Genomic DNA, 20,323 nt, shown 5'->3' with positions numbered 1-20,323 from the left:
ACCAGATCTGTTAAAGGACAAATGGAGCATTGTTATCATTATCATTGTAATATAATATATTTATATATCAGGTTAGAATACCAGGGATGGGCAACTCTAGTCCTCAAGGGCCACAAGCAGGTCTGCTTTTCAGGATATCCCTGCTTCAGCACACTGATTGGGTTAGACAAACTGTATTTAAGAAGGGAAACGTATCTTGAATGTATGTTTGAATGGGCACTGTCCTAAAACTCCTTTGCTACCAGTAGGGAACGGCAAATGCAAAGGAGTTAAGCACTTAACAGCAAGGGTTTCTGGGACATTGCTAATGTATATTATAGATGCAAAGCAAATGTACGGCCGACCAAGAAATAATTGGTTAATTTCTCACTCCCTCACATGCATATACTTATCTACCTGTTATTGCACTTTGTTATATTGGATTCCTGCAGAATGGCTTCGTTTGTAGAGTTTGATTATCACAGACAAATGAAAATCTTGAAAGCGCAGTCCCTCCCACTCCTTTCCCTCCATTTTTTTAAGAATGGGAATCGCGGCGTCCCCCGGATCGAAACGCCACTATTTCCAGTTCAGAGGACCCCATGGTTCCCGAGATGCTTACTGGTTAAGTTATCAGATTTACACCTCCCTCCAGGGGAAACAAAATGGCTGCAAAATGTTGGGCCAATATGAAGCTTCCTTTTTGGATGGACCTTTAAATCCCCTTTACAGACCAGGAAGTTAATGCTGCTAACTCCAAGGGCGTGGGGGGGGGGGGGGCTACTCTAACCCTTTGAGTGCTGGAGGGGTTCAAAGTACACCAGTGCCACGGCACCTTCGGCACAGTGTGGTCATGTGACCGCGGCAGCCATTTTTCAGGCGATGGAGGAGGAGTCCTCTGCCGTTTCCTCACAGGGCAGGTTGGGGTCTGCAAGACGCAAGCTGACAAGGAAAAACACCCCTCCCTGGGCATGGCGTAGTCACTACTTCATGGGGCCCCTGGAGTCCACATGACGTGGGGACTACGTGCTGGGGCACTCAAAGATTAAATGTTTACGGTTTAACCCTTTATCAGGAAAGCACCGAGGTTGAGTGATAAACTACAACCATTGTTTGATAACTGCTTAAAAATATCACAATTGTACAATGGTGCCAACAAAGTGTGATACCAGTGGTTTGAGCCAGCAGGGCATTCTAATTCCAATTTGCAGCTGAGAGCAGCTTAGTCAAGCAACTTGAAGCGTTTCCCTGTAATTATGTGCACAGATAGATGCCCCCGTTCTTTGGTCAATCTCTGAAACTATTATGGGCGTCACAATTAACAATTGATTTGTCAGCAGAAAGTTATTGAAGGGAATTTTGGCATATAAAAAATAAAAACAGGCATATGTTCCAGAACCAGTTTAATAAAGACCAGTACTGTGATACAGTGGGCGGTGCCCGCATTCAGATTCAAGGTCGTTTTATAGAAGAAGCAAGGCTATTGACATTCTGTTCCTGATAGAGTGGCCTTCAGTGCAGAGCTTCAGTGGAGCAGTCATGAATAAATCAAGTCAATTGATCCAAGGCGTGGTGTGAGGATTTGCTAAATATATCTGCTTGCAACTGTGAATTGAAAATGTAAACATAATAAAGACGGTCCCAAAAAAAACAAAAAAAGGGGCAAACAAAATAAATGCATCAGAAAAACATTAATGGAAAAAAAACCCGAAGTTAAAACAAGCTAGCAACTTGGATCTAGAAGAAAGGAGGGAGAAAGGGGATATGTTCAAATGCACCCATGAAGCTGGAAGGTGGCAGGAAGTGTGGAAATACGTTTTAATTGTGGGGGTAGTGGGTGCATGGAACAGCCGCACGGCTGAGGTTCTAGTGGCAAATGCGGGAAATAAATAGGATTTGGGCACATATAAGCAAAACATAAAATAAAAACCGGAAGATCAAATCTGGTTTTATAGTGACTTAAAGAAAAGAAGCATGCGGGGCAGATAATTCAGTTCATACTTATTTCTTGGAAACTAGCATCTTTTTATGTAAACAATTGTCATTACGTGGAAACTTCTTTCATTTGAGAAGGTGCTAATGTTTTTTGTCTTTTATTCTGTTTTTCAGTTTCGTCTTGATCCGTTCTAACAGTGTGAGCAGTAAAGATGCTGGTCGTCCTGGCTTTCATTATCATCTTTCACATAAGCTCCATAGTGTTGCTGTTCATCTCCACAATTGACAATGTGAGTCACAGATCCATGTGTATCGTGCACCAGACCGCTGCTCCTCTATCTCCTCCTCCCTCCTTTCCCTGTGGTTTGTCAGTAGATTAACTCCGCCGAGGCTCCCGAAATAATGACACGTTGTGGTTGGAGTTGATAATATTGGGTTTTCCCAGAAAGCGCTGCTGTGCCGATGAGATTGTCGAGCTTTGACAGCACAACTTTTATTGTGGTTTGTAATGATGGTGCAGTAAGCTGGCAAAGGAAACTTCTGGGAGGGGGGAACGACATCCTAAAAAAAACATTACAGTGCTCAGTGCCGCAGGAAACCTGAGTGAGTGAGTAAGTGGTGGAATCAGAATCATCCTCTACTATTTGGTGACACAGGCTGTGTTGAAAAAAGCTGTGTAATGCGGCAGGCTGAAGCTTATAGGGGTCCATGTTAAAATGGATGAGAAGTAAAGAGTGGCTCACACCGAGTGCTCATTTGCATGTCATTACCCAGGATCCCTGGCTGCAGAGGAAGCATTGCATGCTAAGAGATAATGAGGAAAGACAGGGTTGCGAACCTGTCTGACACAAGAAAATGCACCACAAGGGGTATTGTTGTTTACTATATTCCTAATTTTAGTAAGAGTATTTACTACACGACGCACGTAACAATGACACAATATTCCTTTTGTTTTACTTGTTTACTGTTTTTGCATGTTTGTCCTTCATTTGCATGTAACTGTTTATGTAATTATCAAATCTCTGTTCCCCCATTGTACCGCTCTGTGGAATAGGTTGGTGCTTTACAAATAAACAATGATAATAATATGTTGTTCTTCTAATGTTCAGGTCTGGTGGACAGGAGATGAATTTTTTGGTGACATCTGGAAAATTTGTCAAAATGCCACAACAAATGTGCTGTGTACGGAAATTGACAGCAATTATGGATGTAAGTAGTAACAAACAACAGTATTGTTTAGGCCTCGCTCAGACAGGGCGCATTGCGACATGCGCGCGCACGTCCGTCGCAAATTTGAGTTGTTCAGTGAGCGTTTTCAAACTGAAAACTCCACCGGCGGCAAAGTGCAGCGTTGTCGCTGCGACATTTTGCCATCACAACCCAAATTGACATTTTGGGCTACAGTCGCGTGACGCGAGCCAATCAAGGCGAACCAGCTCTGTGACGTGTACGTTACGCCCCCTGCCACGCCCCCAAATGCCGCGACCCAACTCCTGCAGTTTGAGCAGAAATCGCTGGGCTGCAGGAGCACATGGCGGAAGCACGAACGCAAGTGCGCGGGCGTAACGCCCTGTCTGAGCGCAGCCTTACAGTTATTCCACGTAGGACATTACAGGCCATATTTACAGTACTGAGGGCTATTCAACGGCATCTTACGGCACTGGGAGTTATCATATGGAATAACACTGCTAACAAACATGGGGCTGCTACATTGCAAATGTGTGCAAATAGTTTGCTCGTGCCTAGCTCTGTAGGCGGTCACACATGTTGCAAATACTGTAGTACTTTTAGACCACTAAGATCCACTATCTTATTCAAGGAGTTAAATGTACCCATTAAATAATGCACATTTGTATGTTTTTGGGGACTTCGAATTTGAAGATTCTCACCGTGTATTTAGTGAAGTTTAGCCGTTATCACCAAGTGATTGGAAATGCTATATGTTTTTTTTTATGTAGGTTACGAAACATTTGTTTGTAACTGCAAACGTCACAAAAAAATACAGAATACATAATCTCTGAGAAATGCAGAGGATAGGGGTTAGAGTATGAATGTAAAGCGCTTCCTGGCTCTGGGATATGTTAAATAGTTCCCATCCCAGAGTTCCACGGCTTTGAAAATATGAAATTCAATAATAAAGATAGCGGAACATGTCTCGAAAAAATTGCGTCCTAAATAGTCTGCTCAGAGTAATTTTCGATGGTCATCAAAATATATATATTTTCTTTCATTTTGCAAACATTAAAGCTGCAGACCAAGCAATATCCTACATGTTTTTTTTTAATAAATTAGTTCTGTACTATGAGAAAATACTTGTAGCATTTTTTTTAAACAACTCTGAATTACATTTTGTAATGTATTATAATGTAATAAGCATTTTTTTGTTTCTATAGCAACCATTTACAAAGTCACATCCCCTTCCTCTTCAGAAACCGGCCCTGGCACACCCCTTTTTGAGCTTTGCCCTCTCTCTAGCAGTGCACAAATTGTATCTAGTGACTACCTGGTCACATGATCCTAGCCACAGAACTTTGCATCTTTTGTCCTCTTTTGCTGTACTGACAGCCATTTAGTGAACCCGAGCCGAATCTTCATCGATCGGTAACTTGGCTAATTACTTATCATTGTGTGGATGCACATATTAAAGGGATTTTTTTTGTTTGTTTAAATGCAGCTTGAACTGCTGCTTTAATAATAGCATATATTTCAAATAGTTTTTGCAATACAGATCCATAGTTGCTTGCCCTCTGCCAATAAGAATTGGCAAACAAAGCTTTAAAGAACTGTGAGTTATAATTTGAACAGAGTTCCTATGGCTATTGTGAAAAGTATTAATTGTCACCGTTTCCACAGCGTTCCAGGCCATGCAGGCTATTCAAGCTACGATGATCCTGGCTACTATCCTTTGCTGTATTGGTCTTTTCAGCTTTGTCCTTCAGTTGTTCCGTCTTAAGCAAGGGGAGCGATTTGTGCTCACTGCGATTATCCAGATGTTATCATGTGAGTCATTATTTTCTTAGCACGTTAAAACTGCAGATATTAGGATTGTGGGTGTGAACACTCTGTGCTTCCTTAATCACTTCTCACCTTCCACGCGAGTTGCCCGAATGCTTTGCCTCAATGAAAAAGTTCAACTATGTTGATCGATAGAGCTCAGATAGCCGTTTATTAACAGGTTGGGCTTAATGGAACGGATATTTTTCAGTCTATGTATTCATTTCAAGGCATGCCTCCCCAGACCAGGGAACAATATTAATTGCTTTGATGCTGCATTGTAGTACGGAGAGTAACTAAATGTGTGCCAGTTATTTAGACACATCGAGAAATCCATAATACACCGTAGTTTACAGGCATACACCGGTTTAAGTATACTCGCAAGGACATATCGCCCAATAGGCAAACGGCAGCCCACGCATGCGCCTGTCAGCACATCCTGAACAGCAATACCGGCTCCCTACCTGTACCGAAACTGTACGCAAGCGGGGAGACTATAGAGCCTGTTACACATGCGTTATTTACATCAGTTATGTGCGTATATAACGATTGCAGTACAGTACATGCATCGATAAGTGGGAAAAAGGGAGTGCTTCACTTTAAGTACATTTTCGCTTTGCATACATGCTCCAGTCCCATTGCGTACGTTAATGCGGGGTATGCCTGTACCTAAAAGGTTATTGATCCAAGTTATACAAAATTAAAATGTATTGCACTGAGTTTTTGCACTAGAATTAACCATGGTCTGCAATGTGATTTTTCCTAGGTCTTTGTGTCATGATTGCTGCCTCGATCTATACTTCCATGAACGACGACTTCCACAAGGCTCTAGCTATCAAGAATGGCACGTACGGATATTCTTTCATCCTAGCCTGGATCGCCTTTGCTTTCACTCTCATCAACAGCATCATGTACCTAGTACTTAGAAAGCGCAAATAAACAGTAGCAGCAGCTAGTTAATTTCCATCACTACAGAAACCAAATTTAGATAATCATTTTGTATATAATCATTTTATGTGGTTTTGTAGTAAAGGTATTTGTTTCTTAAAACAAAAATGTACTGTGTCCTTCGTATCAGAGCTACAGACTGATACATTATACAAGTATCCTGGAACATTTACCCTAATAGGGCTGATGGGAAAGACGAAGAATATTGCAATACATGTATGATGTTTTACAACTTGAACTTTTATTTTATATTTGATATAAATATATTTTTGTTTTTAGAATTGGATTAAACAAGCTAGTTAGACGGATTTGCGAGAGAATGACAAATCCGATGGGTAAAGCAACTGTTGAAGGAGCAATTCAAGCTTCTTTTTTTCCCCCTTTTCATTTTTTTAAATACAGGATTAAATCAGGGGGTTTCTGGAGCTGAACCACATTTATTTCAGCTCCGGGGACTCCCTGCTTCCAAAGGGGGGTGCGGGTATCTCTGCAGCTTTCTGCACTTTAAAGCCCCCGGTCACATGGGCCAGTAGGAAGCTGCACCGGATGACGCAACGGTTTCCTATTGCCCCGCAGGGTCCGGGAGCTTTGAAAAGCGGCCATAATGTGAATCCTGGAGTGCCCACCGGCACCCACTACTGAGGGAAGTGTCCCCGGAAGCAGGGGTTCCCCGGAGCTGAAATGAATGGGGTTCAACTCCGGAGACCCCCTGCTTCAATCGTGTGTGCGTGTGTGTGTGTATATATATATATATATATATATATATATATATATATATATATATATATATATATATATATATATATATATATATATATAACACACACACAACATTTTAAAACCAGCTTGACTTGCCTCTTTCATATGCAGGATGTACATTTTACTCATTTTGCCAACCAAAATGTATTGGCCACCATGTACGGAGATGCAGAGTACATTTTTTATAATACATATTCCATTTCCGTACAGTGGCCCTAGAAAACATTCTTGCCAACTCTGCCATGTTGATTGTGAATAGCTGCTATCTCCGATACACTTTATTACAGTGGCAACCTATTGGGAAGACATTCATTGTGAGGAGGAGTGCCTATTAATGTCAGGAAGTATAGTTTGGCTGTGGTAACTAGCACAAACCAGTGATGATATCTATGTTCTCCATACAAGAGAAGCTTAAAGCAGAATATATATATTTTTAAATGAAGCAGGAGTCTCTGGGGCTGAACCCCATTAATATCAGCTCTGGGGACCCCCTGCTTCCCGAGATAGATCCCTCCTGTAGGGGGTGCTGGTAGCAGCTCTGCAGGTCCTGGTCACGCGTGCCAATAGGAAGCTGCAAGGGATGACATCACAGCTTCTTATTGCCCTTTTGTTATGCAGGATATTTAATTTGCCATTTTGACAGCCCCAGAGCTGCTACCAGCACTACCCAAATGAGGCGTGCATCTCAGGATACCTACAGAGGTATCTCAGGAAGCAGGGGGTCCTCTGAGCTGGAATTAACAGCAGCTCCAGAGAACCCCTTCTTCAATCCTATAACTGGAAACAAAACTAAAAAAGGAATGCAGAATTGCTGCTTTGACATGTCAGCAATACTTTAGTGCTTCATACCACAACATATTAATGACCAGAAGAGTCCCCTAATGTGAATTGCTGCTTCATGGTGAGGGGTTACACAATTACACACAACACCAATTCCAAGCTGTACATGTATATACTGTATGCAAGTTGTCAATAGAACTTTGTTTTGCATGTAGTGTTGGCATATACAGTAGATAAGAAAAATGGTCATGCTACTGTTACAAAAGAAACAATTGCTTTAAAAAGTAAACAGTTTGCTCCCTTTTTTTTAACCTTAAGTTTGACTTTTAATTTTGCCCCATGGTTGGATTAAACAAAAAAAAAATGGTATTGTTCTATGTTTGTAACTACAGAATTAAAATACAGTTAAGTAAACCTCTATACTGAAATCAAGACCTACTGAGCATTGTTACATATTTTCTTGAAGAGTTTCTTTACAAATAATAATAATGATGCATAAGATTTTACAGCTATAGAAAGCATGTGTGTACAACACACTCTGGAACAGCGACATTATTTCACCATCTGCGCCTGCAGTACATTGATAGAAAGCTCTAGATAAGTACCTCCCAGAAAAGGGGAATTATTCTTACAGTTAATCCCTTTTACTTCTTCTAGTCCCTTCATAATAGTACAAATGAATAGGGATGCCAAGGCCATGCAGCTTCACCAAGCTCACTGAACGGACGGATGCCCAGTTAGTTATGCCGAGAGATTAATTAGCTGACAGGCTAAGGAACCCCAAGTGAAATTGAGGAACCCCCAACCCTCTCTAAAAGCTTGTCTGAGATCAGATGCATCGTAGGGAACCCCAACCCTCTCTAATAGCACGTCTGAGATCAGATGCATTGTAAATTATTCTGTATTTAAGGCAATTTTCAAATTACCATAAAATTGCAGGGAATCCTTTAGGGACACCTACGGAACCCAAGGTTTACTAGGAATCTTGGTTGAAAAATACTGAGCTAACACGAGTCCCATGCAAGATAAATCACCCCCACATTTAGAACAAGACGAAGATGAGAAAATGTAACAACAAAAAAACTTTACCCATAGAATCAAAAAGGTAACAAAAGAAAGTATGTGTGCTTCAGAAGCAGGCAACTGCTATCATAGAGGTGCCAGTTATATTCTGCTCCAAATCCATACACTACCTTGCCTTTTGAATACTAGGTGGCACCACATTACAGACTGGTGTGGAATCAAATTCTAGCAGCCAGATCCTGCAGGTAAGCAGGAGGGCATATACTGTAGCTTGCTGCTAAATACCAAACATGCAGAGGGCATTCATTTTTGGTACAGTGGCTTGAACCACAAGTAAGCCCACACCTGCTTGTATCTGGCCAAATGAACGTATTATGGCACTTGGGGACTCTAGGCAAATCTTCTCCTTTTCTCAGAAACAATGAAACCTGAAGGCACCCTGTAACAAGATGTACCTGCAAAATAACAAACCTGGTGTGGAGAGAACCTACCCAATGACCAATCGGACAAAAATAAGTGCTACGGCTAGGGAGCCTTATTGGGGCTGATGGAAACTGATTAATTGAAAGTTTTGTTGTACCCCAACTGGGCAGAGTTTGCATTTTACTTAAGGCACACAATTGCACAGGATCCCACTAATGAAATAATAATACACACAAGTGTAAGTCTAAAAGCAACTAACCCTTCCAATGTATATACTGTGTGTGTGTGTATATATATATATATATATATATATATATATATATATCTTGCTAATATAAAGAATGGTGTTTTAGCAAAACCAGTTCGGTGATTCAGCTAAATATGCCATAAATATAAAGTTATTGGTTAACATAAATCTTTGCCTATATTACCATTTGTGCAACTAAGATTTTAGGTGTAAGTGTGCACGATGCTTTACCAATTTGGGATTAAGCGCAAGACAACAAATAATTGAGAGATTTTCGCTCATGTGATGTAACAATTTTAACATTATTTAAACCCATCCCGTGTCTTTTCACAACTTTGTCTTTTTCACTGGTACAGTATCTCTTAAGTGTAATTTAATACATTTACCTACAGTATGCACCAGAGCTAAATAGCAGATGTAGCCTTAGCATAAAGATGACTGGATATCAGGACGCAAAATAAAAAGGACATCTTTTAGACTTCAGAAATGGTTATTAAAAATAAAAACGTGCATGCAAAACAGAGACGATGGGCAATATAGACTGCTATGATGGGGGACAAAATGTGCTTGGCATACTACCAAAAAAAGGCGTATGACCGGTCTAGATAATGCATGCAACTTTGGCTTTGCACATCACTAGCTTATACCATTGCAGTGAGGATATGAGGGCAATGTGCTCATTGCATTTTGGAGCATGATGCTACTTTAATCAGTGATTGATTATATATCTTCTATACTTAATCTTCAATGCTCTGGTCTAAATAAATGATGGTACAGGAACCAGTCTTATATTGAACAAATAAAGGACAAGCATAAACATACATAAATTAATATTAAAAAAAAACAGATTAACATTTTTAATTTGAGGGAAAAAAAAAAAACAAGTTGCAGTGACAATTTTGACAGGTTCAAAGATGATTAATCGTGTTCTTCTTGGTAAAGACTCAAACAGATGTTATTAAACAAAATGCCTACCAACAAAAATTAAATAGTTTCAAAGCCCAGTAATCTACTTTATATAAACAGACAAGGTGAACAATTCTTTCCTGCGTGCCTGGAAAGACAAGCTTGTTGGTGGGAACGGGAAAATACAGGAGATACAGTATGTACCCTGTGACGATAAGGCCAAGTAATAGCTAAAACCCACGTGCAGTATGGCAACCAAGATGTAAATGTTTTTTTTTTTTAAAGGCCTTTCATTCTGTTTTTTCCTAGCAATGCAGACGTCCCATAAAACTTTACTTGTTCATGAATGGGGGCGCAAAAAAGAGAGAGAAAATTAATCAATAAATGTTCTTAAAGTATAACGTTTTTATGGGGATATAAAATAAGCACTAAGACTTACTGTACAATAAAATAGGGATCTTAATGATCCAAGTACACCAGGCAGGTATCAACCACAGCAGTAACTCCGTAGTCCATGAGCCCCCCCTCCTCCGGATCGCAGATGGTAAGTGCCGAGTGGGAAGTTCCAGACCGGCGTCCACTTGAAGATTTCCCTGCACTCGTGTAAGCAGCTCTGGGTCTACAGCGTCGTGACCTTCGTACCCAGCATGCAATTGGCTCGCCTACGCGTTTCGTGTCACGTGGGACACTTTGTCAGGGCATAGCCATAATGCCCATTGGAGCACACTAAATACAGCAGGCTAACCAATGAGTAACATTGTTACTCGTCTGAAGAGATGATGTCACCAGCCCTCCAATCATTAAGAATGACAAGAAACCAGCATACATTACAACATATAAAGAAAACATATAACCATGAAACATAGAACCTACAATAATTACACTAGTAAAAGACTAGCAAATAAGGAAAAATTAAATCAATAAAATAAATACAAGAAACATTTGAAGTAAAAACAATCACAAAAAAAACATAATTTTATATATATAGTGAGCCAATTAGAAATAATGATAATAATAATAAAAAATAATAAATGCATCATTAGATCCTATTAAGAAAGCAATTACTAGTTACAATTGATTGAATAAAAAATGCAAAAAAAGTTTTCTATTCTATATTGAAGTGCAACCCTGAAATTCAAGGGTTGCATTTTATATAAGGCAATAAACATGCCCATTACACATGAAAATGTGAACATAACAAAGACATTATAAATTATATAATTTACAAAAGAACCGTCTTTCAATAGATAATATACCAAAAGTATATATATATATATATATATATATATATATATACAGATGTAATGCCGGAATAATATAATATATAATGTATAAATATTTACACTTCCAACATATTGTAAATACATTTCTATATTAAATAGATGATATTTGACTTAACGTTCAAAGAGTGTGAGGAATGTATGTCAAAATTAAACCAATGAAGTCTAGGAAACATTATCCCACAGGAGCTTTCTTTATACTCCAACACATTATTAGATGATAATGGTACACATGGACATATTACAAGAGTATATTTGTGCTTAGCAATCAAATTATTATTGAGTCCTCAAACTCGTTGCTACACAAGTGAAATACTAGACAGTATTGTCAATGTTAACCTCATATACTAAACCAACAACCAATAGATACTATCTGAATAGTAATCTTCCTGTGTGAACTAGAAATTCCTGCATATTAGAATATAATTAGATAGTAGTACACATTGACCTAAAAGGATCTATTGTTATTATCCATGTTGTAAAGGTATAATTGGCGATCTGCCATTAGTTAAATCACCATATTCATTATTTCAGAGGTAAACAGTTGATAAATTGTTCAATAGTGTGTGGTTTTCCTGTTGTATTGGCACTTATTTTATCTCTTGCCATGTATTTACAGGCTACACATTTTCTACAAATATAATTACCTGTTGGTCTAGCAAGAAACAAACCCCCCATTTTCTTTGGCAGGTTTATTGTTCTTTTTTAGAGCACTTGGCGCAAGAATTTCTTTAATACTTTTTGATTTTTTGAAAGCAATATTAGGTTGAGGAGGTAACATATTACATAACATAGGGTCCAATTGAATTATCCCCCAATGTTTTTAAGAATTTTTCTTATGTTCTGCCTACAATAGCCCGTGATAAATAGGCACCTCAGAGTAGATCTTCTTACTATTATTTTTATCTTTTATTCTTAGCAGAGATTCTCTTGGAATTTTCTGGCTTCTCAGAATAGATTTATCAATCAATAAAGGGTCATAGCCCTTTTCTGAGAAGCGTTTGGCCAGTATTGCACATTGTTGATCACAATCCGAAGACTTCGAGCAATTTCTCTTAACTCTCAACATCTGTCCATATGGAACTTTGTTCAACCATCGATTTGAATGATTACTGGCATAATTGAGGTATGAATTAACATCAACTTCCTTAAAGTAGGTCTTAGTCACAACATTTTTCCCCTCAATCCTCAATACCAGATCAAGAAAATTAATCTCTTGAGCATTATTTAAGCCAGTAAATCTCAAATTTCTATTGTTATCATTTATATAGGAGGTGAACTCATTAAAGTCCTGTAAGGTACCTGACCAGACAATAGTGATATCGTCTATGTATCTACAGTAGTACTTAATGTACTGACCATATGTATTAGAATTCCAAATGAAATAGAGCGCCCATTTTCCCATAAATAATCCCGCATAATTAGGTGCAAAACGAGTCCCCATGGCCGTCCCAGTGGTCTGGAGATAGAAAGAACCCTCAAACAAAAAATAATTGTGATTCAAAATAAATGTGATGCTATCAATAATAAATTGTTGTTGTGCACAAGAGTGTGTTATCAGTGTGCAAAAAATAAGAAACAGCCTCTATCCCCTGAGTGTGATTAATACAAGTGTAAAGAGACGCTACATCAAAGGTTACCCAAATAAAATGTGATTCCCATTTAATAGAAGCCAAATAATTAATTATATATTATATATATTATATATATACATACACACACTTTATGATTCTATACTGCATGTACTTTTGCCAGGTTTTTCTGTAACACGCACTGTACACTTCTTTGTAACATTACATACAGTATAAAATGTAACGAGTATGGTCTCTAATTGAACCAAGTACCTCTTTTTGAAGAGATATCGATCATTTTCAGCCACGTTATGCTAAATTAGGTTTTTGTTTAATTCATGTATTTTTGGTAGTCATGGACCTGGGGGCTCCTGAGGTGGTAGTCCTTAAAATAGCCCTGGTGGTGGAAGCGTATTGGGGCGTAGTGTGACTGTATTGGGGTGGGTGTGCCAGTTTTGAATGCCCTATGAGAAGGGGAGGCAGCTGGGCGGGCAGGTGCTGTTAACCTTTTACACACAATGCATGTACTGTATGAGACATCCCTTTTAACAAAGCAATTAGGCACATTTCACTATCAACACTATTTTCTGGTAAAGTGCTTGCGATGGCACTCAACAGCCCAGGACCCTGCATTAATAAAAATGCAGCTGATTTAGGAATGGATTTTCTAACTCCACCTCAGGATTACAGGCAACTAAACACAGAGTCAGCAGTATGCCCAGAAATAAACCTAATGGTAGACTAAAAAGAAATTCAGAAAAGAGAGCAACATTACTCGAGTAGTTACCTACAAACCCCAGCCAAAAGCATTATGAAGATTAATAAAGATCTCCAAGCCATCTAATATAAAGGTAATATTTAGAAAATGATTCCTAGAACTCCCTTTACTTTCCTGTATATGACCACCCAATCTAAAACAGTTGCACGTGAGGAGCACCTGGCTCCAGCAACTGCTATTGCATGCTTTTAGTTTTATACCACATGTGTGGCCTTTCGGTCCATTGGCTTAATTCACTGACCGATCAGTGCTACAGTATTTTATATTAAGACAACTTGCGATCTTCGCCATCCTCCTTAATTTGCCAGACACAGGAAAACGACATTACAAGTAATGGCTAATGCAATCAATGTAGTCATATGGACCTGTTCATTTTATGTTGGTGTAAATGAAAACGCCAAAATCCTATTTTTATTTTTTTGTAAAACATTTTAATTATAATATAGTAGTAAAGGAACTGGACACAATGCGGTCAACATTTAATACCAACATAACTGATCATATATGTAATAACAATTTACTAAACTAGCAATTTTAATGTTTAATGAGACTGGTCTTTGTTTCTGCCAGCAAATGTATGATAGAAGAGATTGTAGAAATCCTTCTTTAGCTAAAAAGATAGATGAATGACCTTTTTATATACATTTTAGATCCTCAACTTTCATAACAAATTTTAGTCATTCTTACTTACATACTAAACATAACATGGACCTTAAAACCAGGGTCTTCCATTTAAACTACAGTACATTGCCAGAATACTCATTAACAATCCCTAACTGATACAGTATGTCCTGTGCCATGTGTATTTAACCATGAAGATTCAAAAGTACATACAGCTAAGCAGGAGAGAGAGGGAGGAAGGGGAAATGAGCAAGAAAGGGGATGGGGGAGGGTGCGAGAGAAGGGAGGCAGAGTATGAGGGGGGGTAAGAGAGAAAGGGTAGGGGAGATGTAGGTGAGGAAAGAAGCTTTGGCAAGCTTCGCGGGCCACAGGTTTACTGAAAATTCTACATTAAGGATGTGGCCAGCGAAGCTTGTCAAGTGGCCCTCCAGCAACCTGGTTCAGCTCGCATATTAATGTTAAGTCACCAATAAGTAAAAAAACAAATGTCAATAGTGTTACATAACTGTCTACAAAAGGAGTTGCAACATACAGTAACTCAACATGAGTGCAATGTACTCACGTACAGTATACTAAACTACAGTAAACAGGGCTCTTCAACCTGTCATTTTTTTCTGATTCGGACCTTCTAGAAAATGGTGAGGGGGACTGGCTGGGTGTTTCAATGTCTATTCACATATATACACACAGACGACTTAAAAAAAACAAATCAAAGAATACCGAGTTGTTCAATTTCTTTACGTTTGTGTCATTTTCTGTCTTTTAGCAGAAAAGTAATTTTCAGTGTGAAAAACTGCGTTAAACGGCTGCATCAACGGTCTAAAAATTAGCAGGGCCAAAGAGTGCAAAGGCCACTCAGACACTTTTCGCAGGTCTTATAAAGCCCACGGGCCACAAGTTTAAGAACCCTGATATACAGTACTGCTAAAACATTTAACTCGAATAGTGTTCTATACGGAGTTCGTTGAAGGCAATAATGTAGTTGATTGTATATCACAAAGTGGTCCTAAACGCCCACAACTATCTATTGCTCTCATGACAAAAGAAATCTTGCTGCCTTCTACAAACTGGGTTAGTGTGCATGCCATTGGCAACGGTAAAGCCTTGATTTCGCCAATCTTTTGCCACTGTTTTTTTGTGCTTTGTGGAGTTTCTTGACGAACATACAAGCAATATCTTTCAGCTGGAGCACAGTTGGGGTCAATATTGGAGACATTCCAAGACAAGGCAATTCCCTTGGGATTTTGGACCTGAGTGAGTCTTAGTTCTGGTTGTTGGGGTGCTCGAGTTATCTGCATTTCAATATTGGGTTCTGGTGATGTCTTTGGCAACGCCATTGGAATGTGTGGTTTCTATGGAGAGAAAACAAAAGTACATGTAGGTTGTTTGTTAATGGAGACTCCTACTTCACTACGATTCTCCTATGGGGTTTTGTGGAAAAACACAGAAAAGCCTAAAAGGACAGGCAAAATATATATATATATTGAGTTTGTGTTTATACTGCCTTCAACAACCAGTACAACAAAATTATATTTGGGAGTGTGTGGGGGGACATTCTGTGTTTCAAACAGATTACATTTAAAATACCACAATTAAATTTAACAAGGTAAAACTAAACTCCTAGGTGTTTAACTGCACTTGTTCGGGTATGCAGCTAATAAAAATTAACTATTTGTGTGTGGCTCTCACAAACAAATTCCATATTGGTATTGAACCAGTAGATTGTATAGTATTGCTTTTCCAGAAAAATAAATCTGCATTCTCCTCAGACAGAATAAGCTATAACAGAGTCAGGGACTGATTGCAGGACAAATGTGTCCCGGGCATTTCCCCTAACTATGTAAAACATTTGACAAGGCAACGGCACACCCCTGCTGTTTAGTCTGCACACACGGCGCAAAACAGCTCCATGCAGCACTGCCTACCTCTGGCATAATGAACCTGCTTTTTACCTCCACTTTGTTCTTTCTCGTGGCCTCATGGAAATGTTACTCCCTCTATCCACTACAAACTCCCCCCTCCTGGCACACGTCCAACATCACCATACACTCTCTATTACTCAAAAGCCTTGCACTATCTACTGAATGTTGGTGGAGAATTCTGAAAACCAGCACACCAACCACCGCACACTCAAATGGCAAACATTATAAAGTTACAACTTGCAAACAACTACTCAAATTTCTACTCAGACTATTACTCTCTTTAGCAGGCGATATTGAACCTAACCCAGGCCCTCCCATTTCAGCTATGTCCCATAACCCTGAGTATACCCCCTTCAAATTCCAAAAAGGGCTCTCTGTCACCAATATAAATATCCGGAGCCTGCTGCCCAAACTGGATGAACTAAGAGCATGTTGCCTTATGCATAAACCCAAAGCCATCGTTCAAACAGAAACATGGCTAACCCCTAAAACCCCTGATGCACATATTGCCATTCAGGCATACTCCATTTCTAGGAGAGATAGGTCAAAGAGAGGAGGAGGGGTGTTATTTTATATTGCAGACACCTTACAATTTACACTACTAAATTACCCCCCAAGCCCACCCTCTTTTGAAATCCTAGTTGGCAAAATCTGCCTCCCCTTTTCTAAGCCTATCTTGGTTGCTGGCATCTACTGCCCCCCTAAAGCCCCTCTACAGTCCCTGACTGAAATCACCCAGTTTCTTGGCTCCATTTCCTCTCTGAATGAGAAGAGTGAGCTGCTAGTTCTTGGGGAATTCAACTTCAATTGGCTTGACCCGAAAAACAACAAAATTCAGATACAAATCAAATCACTTAACCTATCGCAATTCATTTCCCAACCCACATGGACAAACCTGAAATCGCACAACCATTCCTTGCTAAACACACATTCCCAGCTAGCTCAAACTCCCACACCCACCACATCATGAATATATATTTATGTCAACAAGAGAGCTATTGAGCGTGGCAATTGTATATAACAAGAGACACGGGTGCCCAATGCTACGTCCCATTGACAAAACATATATGGTAAAAGTATAAAGTAAAATACTTCAATAATAATAATAATAAATACTTGGTTATTTAGTTAACCCTTTGGCCAAAGCGTCATAAGCCTGCATACCAACGCCAAGGTACAACCAAATTAATGCAGGTCCTACACTTCCTTTTACCTCTGTAAGAGGGGAAGAACCATCATAGGTCCTGTTCCTGCAGCAAATGAAAAGACCTCCCAAGTTAAAAAGGTGAAGGAGGAGGAGTGAGCTCTGAGGGGAGGTGCCACCAGCCTCCAAATTGACTGCTAACAGTCAGACATTGATAAACACACATTCCCAGCTAGCTCAAACTTTATTTTTACCATATATGTTTTGTCAATGGGATGTAGCATTGGGCTCCCCTGTCTCTTGTTATATACCATTCCTTGCTAGACTGGATTCTCTCCTCAAATCCCAGCAGAATCCAATCCTCTGGCATCCTTCCTGACATTTTCAGTGACCATGCAATATTGTACTGTGTAAGGAAAATTAAACCACCCCAATCAAGCCCTAAAGTTCTCCTCACTAGAACATTTAGAAACTTTAACCCACAACAGTTTCTGACTGACCTTACCAACTGCCCCTGGCACAGAATCGATTTAATTCCCGACCCTAATTCTGCGCTCAACTATTTCCAGTCCGAGTTCTTAAAACAATGTGATCCACATGCTCCACTACGCAGAATAAGGGTACGGGGTGCCCACCTTCCATGGGTTACACCTGACCTTATAACACTCTACCAGTTCAGGGATGCTTTGTGGAAAAGCTACAAAGTAACTGTCACTACCAATGATCTCAATAACTACAGATGCCAGCGGAACATGTGCACAAGGCAAACAAGGCATGCAAAAGCACAATATTACTCTGACAATCTCCTCCTGAATACATCAAACCCAGCTACCTTCTGGAAGGTTATCAAAAACATATTCCAGCCTTCCAACCATCAACAGCCAAGTAATATCACTAAGGGGGATATTACTCTGACAAACCCCACTGACATTGCAAATGCATTCAATGATTACTTTGTGGGGTGTGCTACTAACTTATTAGCGAAACGCAACCCAAACCTGAATCTCATCCTGGGAGTACCCATATAGCCCCACCCCCTCCCAACACTGCCCACAATTTTCAATTTGGCCCAGTATCCGAAGAGGAGATTACACAAGCGTTCCTCAAATTAAAACTAAGCAGCCAATGTGAACCCGACTTACTACAATCTAGGTTCCTACGACTTGGTGCCCCAGCAATTGCCAAAAAAAATTGCTTCCATAGTCACTCTATCCTGTCTGCAGGCCATATCCCTAACACCTGGAAAACTGCCAGAGTTGTCCCAATCTTCAAAAGTGGGGACAAAAACACTGTCTCAAACTACAGGTCAATCTCACTTCTCCCAATACTATCCAAAGTCATGGAAAAATGTGTCCACTCCCAATTGTATTGTATGTCTTTATTTATATAGCGCCATTAATGTACATAGTGCTTCACAGTAGCAATACATGTGGTAATCAAATAACTAACAGATAATATAAATAACAGGTCATGGGAATAAGTGCTTCAGACATAAAAGTAACATTAAGGAAGAGGAGTCCCTGCCCGAGGAGCTTACAGGGTAGGCAGTGAAAACGTACAGAGACAGTAGGAGGGAGTTCTGGTAAGTGCGTCTGCAGGGGCCAAGCTTTATGTATCATGTGTTCAGAATATCCACAGTGCTATTCATATGCTTCTTTAAGCAAATGTGTCTTAAGGTGGGTCTTAAAGGTGGATAGAGAGGGTGCTAGTCGGGTACTGAGGGGAAGGGCATTCCAGAGGTGTGGGGCAGTCAGTGAAAAAGGTTTAAGGCGGCAGAGGGCTTTAGATACAAAGGAGGTAGAAAGAAGACATCCTTGAGAAGAACGTAAGAGTCTGGATGGTGCAATTAAGCGATTACTATACCAATACAAATTTCCCTAGCCAATTCCAATCTGGCTTTCGCCCCAAACACTCCACCGTAACTACCCTGCTAAAAGTTTGCAATGAAATCCAGTGTGGAATGGAACGGGGTCAACTCACTGGTGCAGTATTCCTAGATTTTGCAAAGGCTTTTGATATAGTTGATCATGCTATCCTGCTTAAACTCCAGAGCTCTGGAATAGGGCAGCATGCTTTAAACTGGTTTCAGTCCTACCTATCAGGTAGATCCCAATATGTGCCTATCTCAGGCTCTAACCCCTTGGATATCACCTGTGGCGTCCCGCAAGGCTCTGTTCTGGGGCCCCTACTCTTCTCAGTGTTCATCAATGATCTTCCCACAGCTTGCAAAGAAGCTTCAATACACATGTATGCAGATGACACAATCCTATATGCGCACAGCCATAGCCTCTCTGACCTTGAACACATACCTCATTCTGACTTTTTGAGACTCGAAAACTGGATTTCCCAAAACAAACTGTTTTTAAACACTGACAAGACTGTAACAATGGTATTTGGGACCAAGACTAAATTTTTAAAGCTTCCAATGACTGAGCTCCAGATCAGAACCATCGCTAACACCACCCTAACCCCTGTTACTAGTTTTAAATACCGGGGTATATGGTTTGACTCCCACTTAACATTCGGAATGCATATTGATACCCTGACATCCAAAACCCATGCCAAACTAGGTGTACTTTACAGGAACAAATCCTCCCTAAGCCTGCTGGTCAGAAAGCGTATCGCACAGCAGATGCTAATGCCAATTATCGACTATGGAGACATAGTATATGGCTCGGCACCCCAAATCCACCTTAGCAAACTTGACACCCTCTACAATTCAATTTGTCGTTTCGTTCTCATATGCAACTACAACACACATCACTGCGAAATGCTCACAGAACTAGATTGGTCATCACTTGAGTCTAGGCGCAAAGTTTACCTTTCCTGTCTTGCCTTCAAATACTTTCTGGGCAAGCTACCCAGCTACCTGAACAAGCTCCTCACCCCTACCACATGCAGCACTAATCACCTGAGATCTGACTCCAAAAAACTGTTCATGGTCCCAAGGCTCAACAAAGTATCCGGCCGCTCCTCCTCTTACCGTGCTCCCCAAAACTGGAACAACCTACCG

General features: G+C 39.9%; 2 protein-coding genes across 3 annotated transcripts in view; one reads left to right on the top strand and one right to left on the bottom strand.

Moving 5' to 3' along the window:
* The window catches only part of EMP2 (epithelial membrane protein 2), a 62,894-nt gene extending 55,065 nt beyond the window's left edge, over positions 1–7,829 (top strand). The window contains exons 2-5 of the mRNA XM_075565340.1: positions 2,089–2,204; positions 3,024–3,123; positions 4,768–4,914; positions 5,675–7,829. Coding sequence (XP_075421455.1) covers positions 2,127–2,204; positions 3,024–3,123; positions 4,768–4,914; positions 5,675–5,847 — 498 coding nt within the window. The 5' untranslated portion in view covers positions 2,089–2,126 and the 3' untranslated portion in view covers positions 5,848–7,829. The remainder of the gene's footprint in view (positions 1–2,088; positions 2,205–3,023; positions 3,124–4,767; positions 4,915–5,674) is intronic.
* A 4,277-nt stretch (positions 7,830–12,106) lies between these two features.
* The window catches only part of ATF7IP2 (activating transcription factor 7 interacting protein 2), a 98,094-nt gene continuing 89,877 nt past the window's right edge, over positions 12,107–20,323 (bottom strand). The window contains exon 10 of one of the 2 annotated variants that reach the window (XM_075565339.1): positions 12,107–15,596. In XM_075565339.1, coding sequence (XP_075421454.1) covers positions 15,195–15,596 — 402 coding nt within the window. In that variant the 3' untranslated portion in view covers positions 12,107–15,194. The remainder of the gene's footprint in view (positions 15,597–20,323) is intronic. The other variant, XM_075565338.1, reaches the window with a different exon arrangement.

Source organism: Ascaphus truei, chromosome 11 (genome assembly GCF_040206685.1).
Source record: "Ascaphus truei isolate aAscTru1 chromosome 11, aAscTru1.hap1, whole genome shotgun sequence".
Classification (NCBI taxonomy): Eukaryota; Metazoa; Chordata; class Amphibia; order Anura; family Ascaphidae; genus Ascaphus; species Ascaphus truei.
The sequence above is the reverse complement of the archived record's forward strand: the minus strand, read 5'-3'. Positions and strand labels throughout refer to the sequence as shown.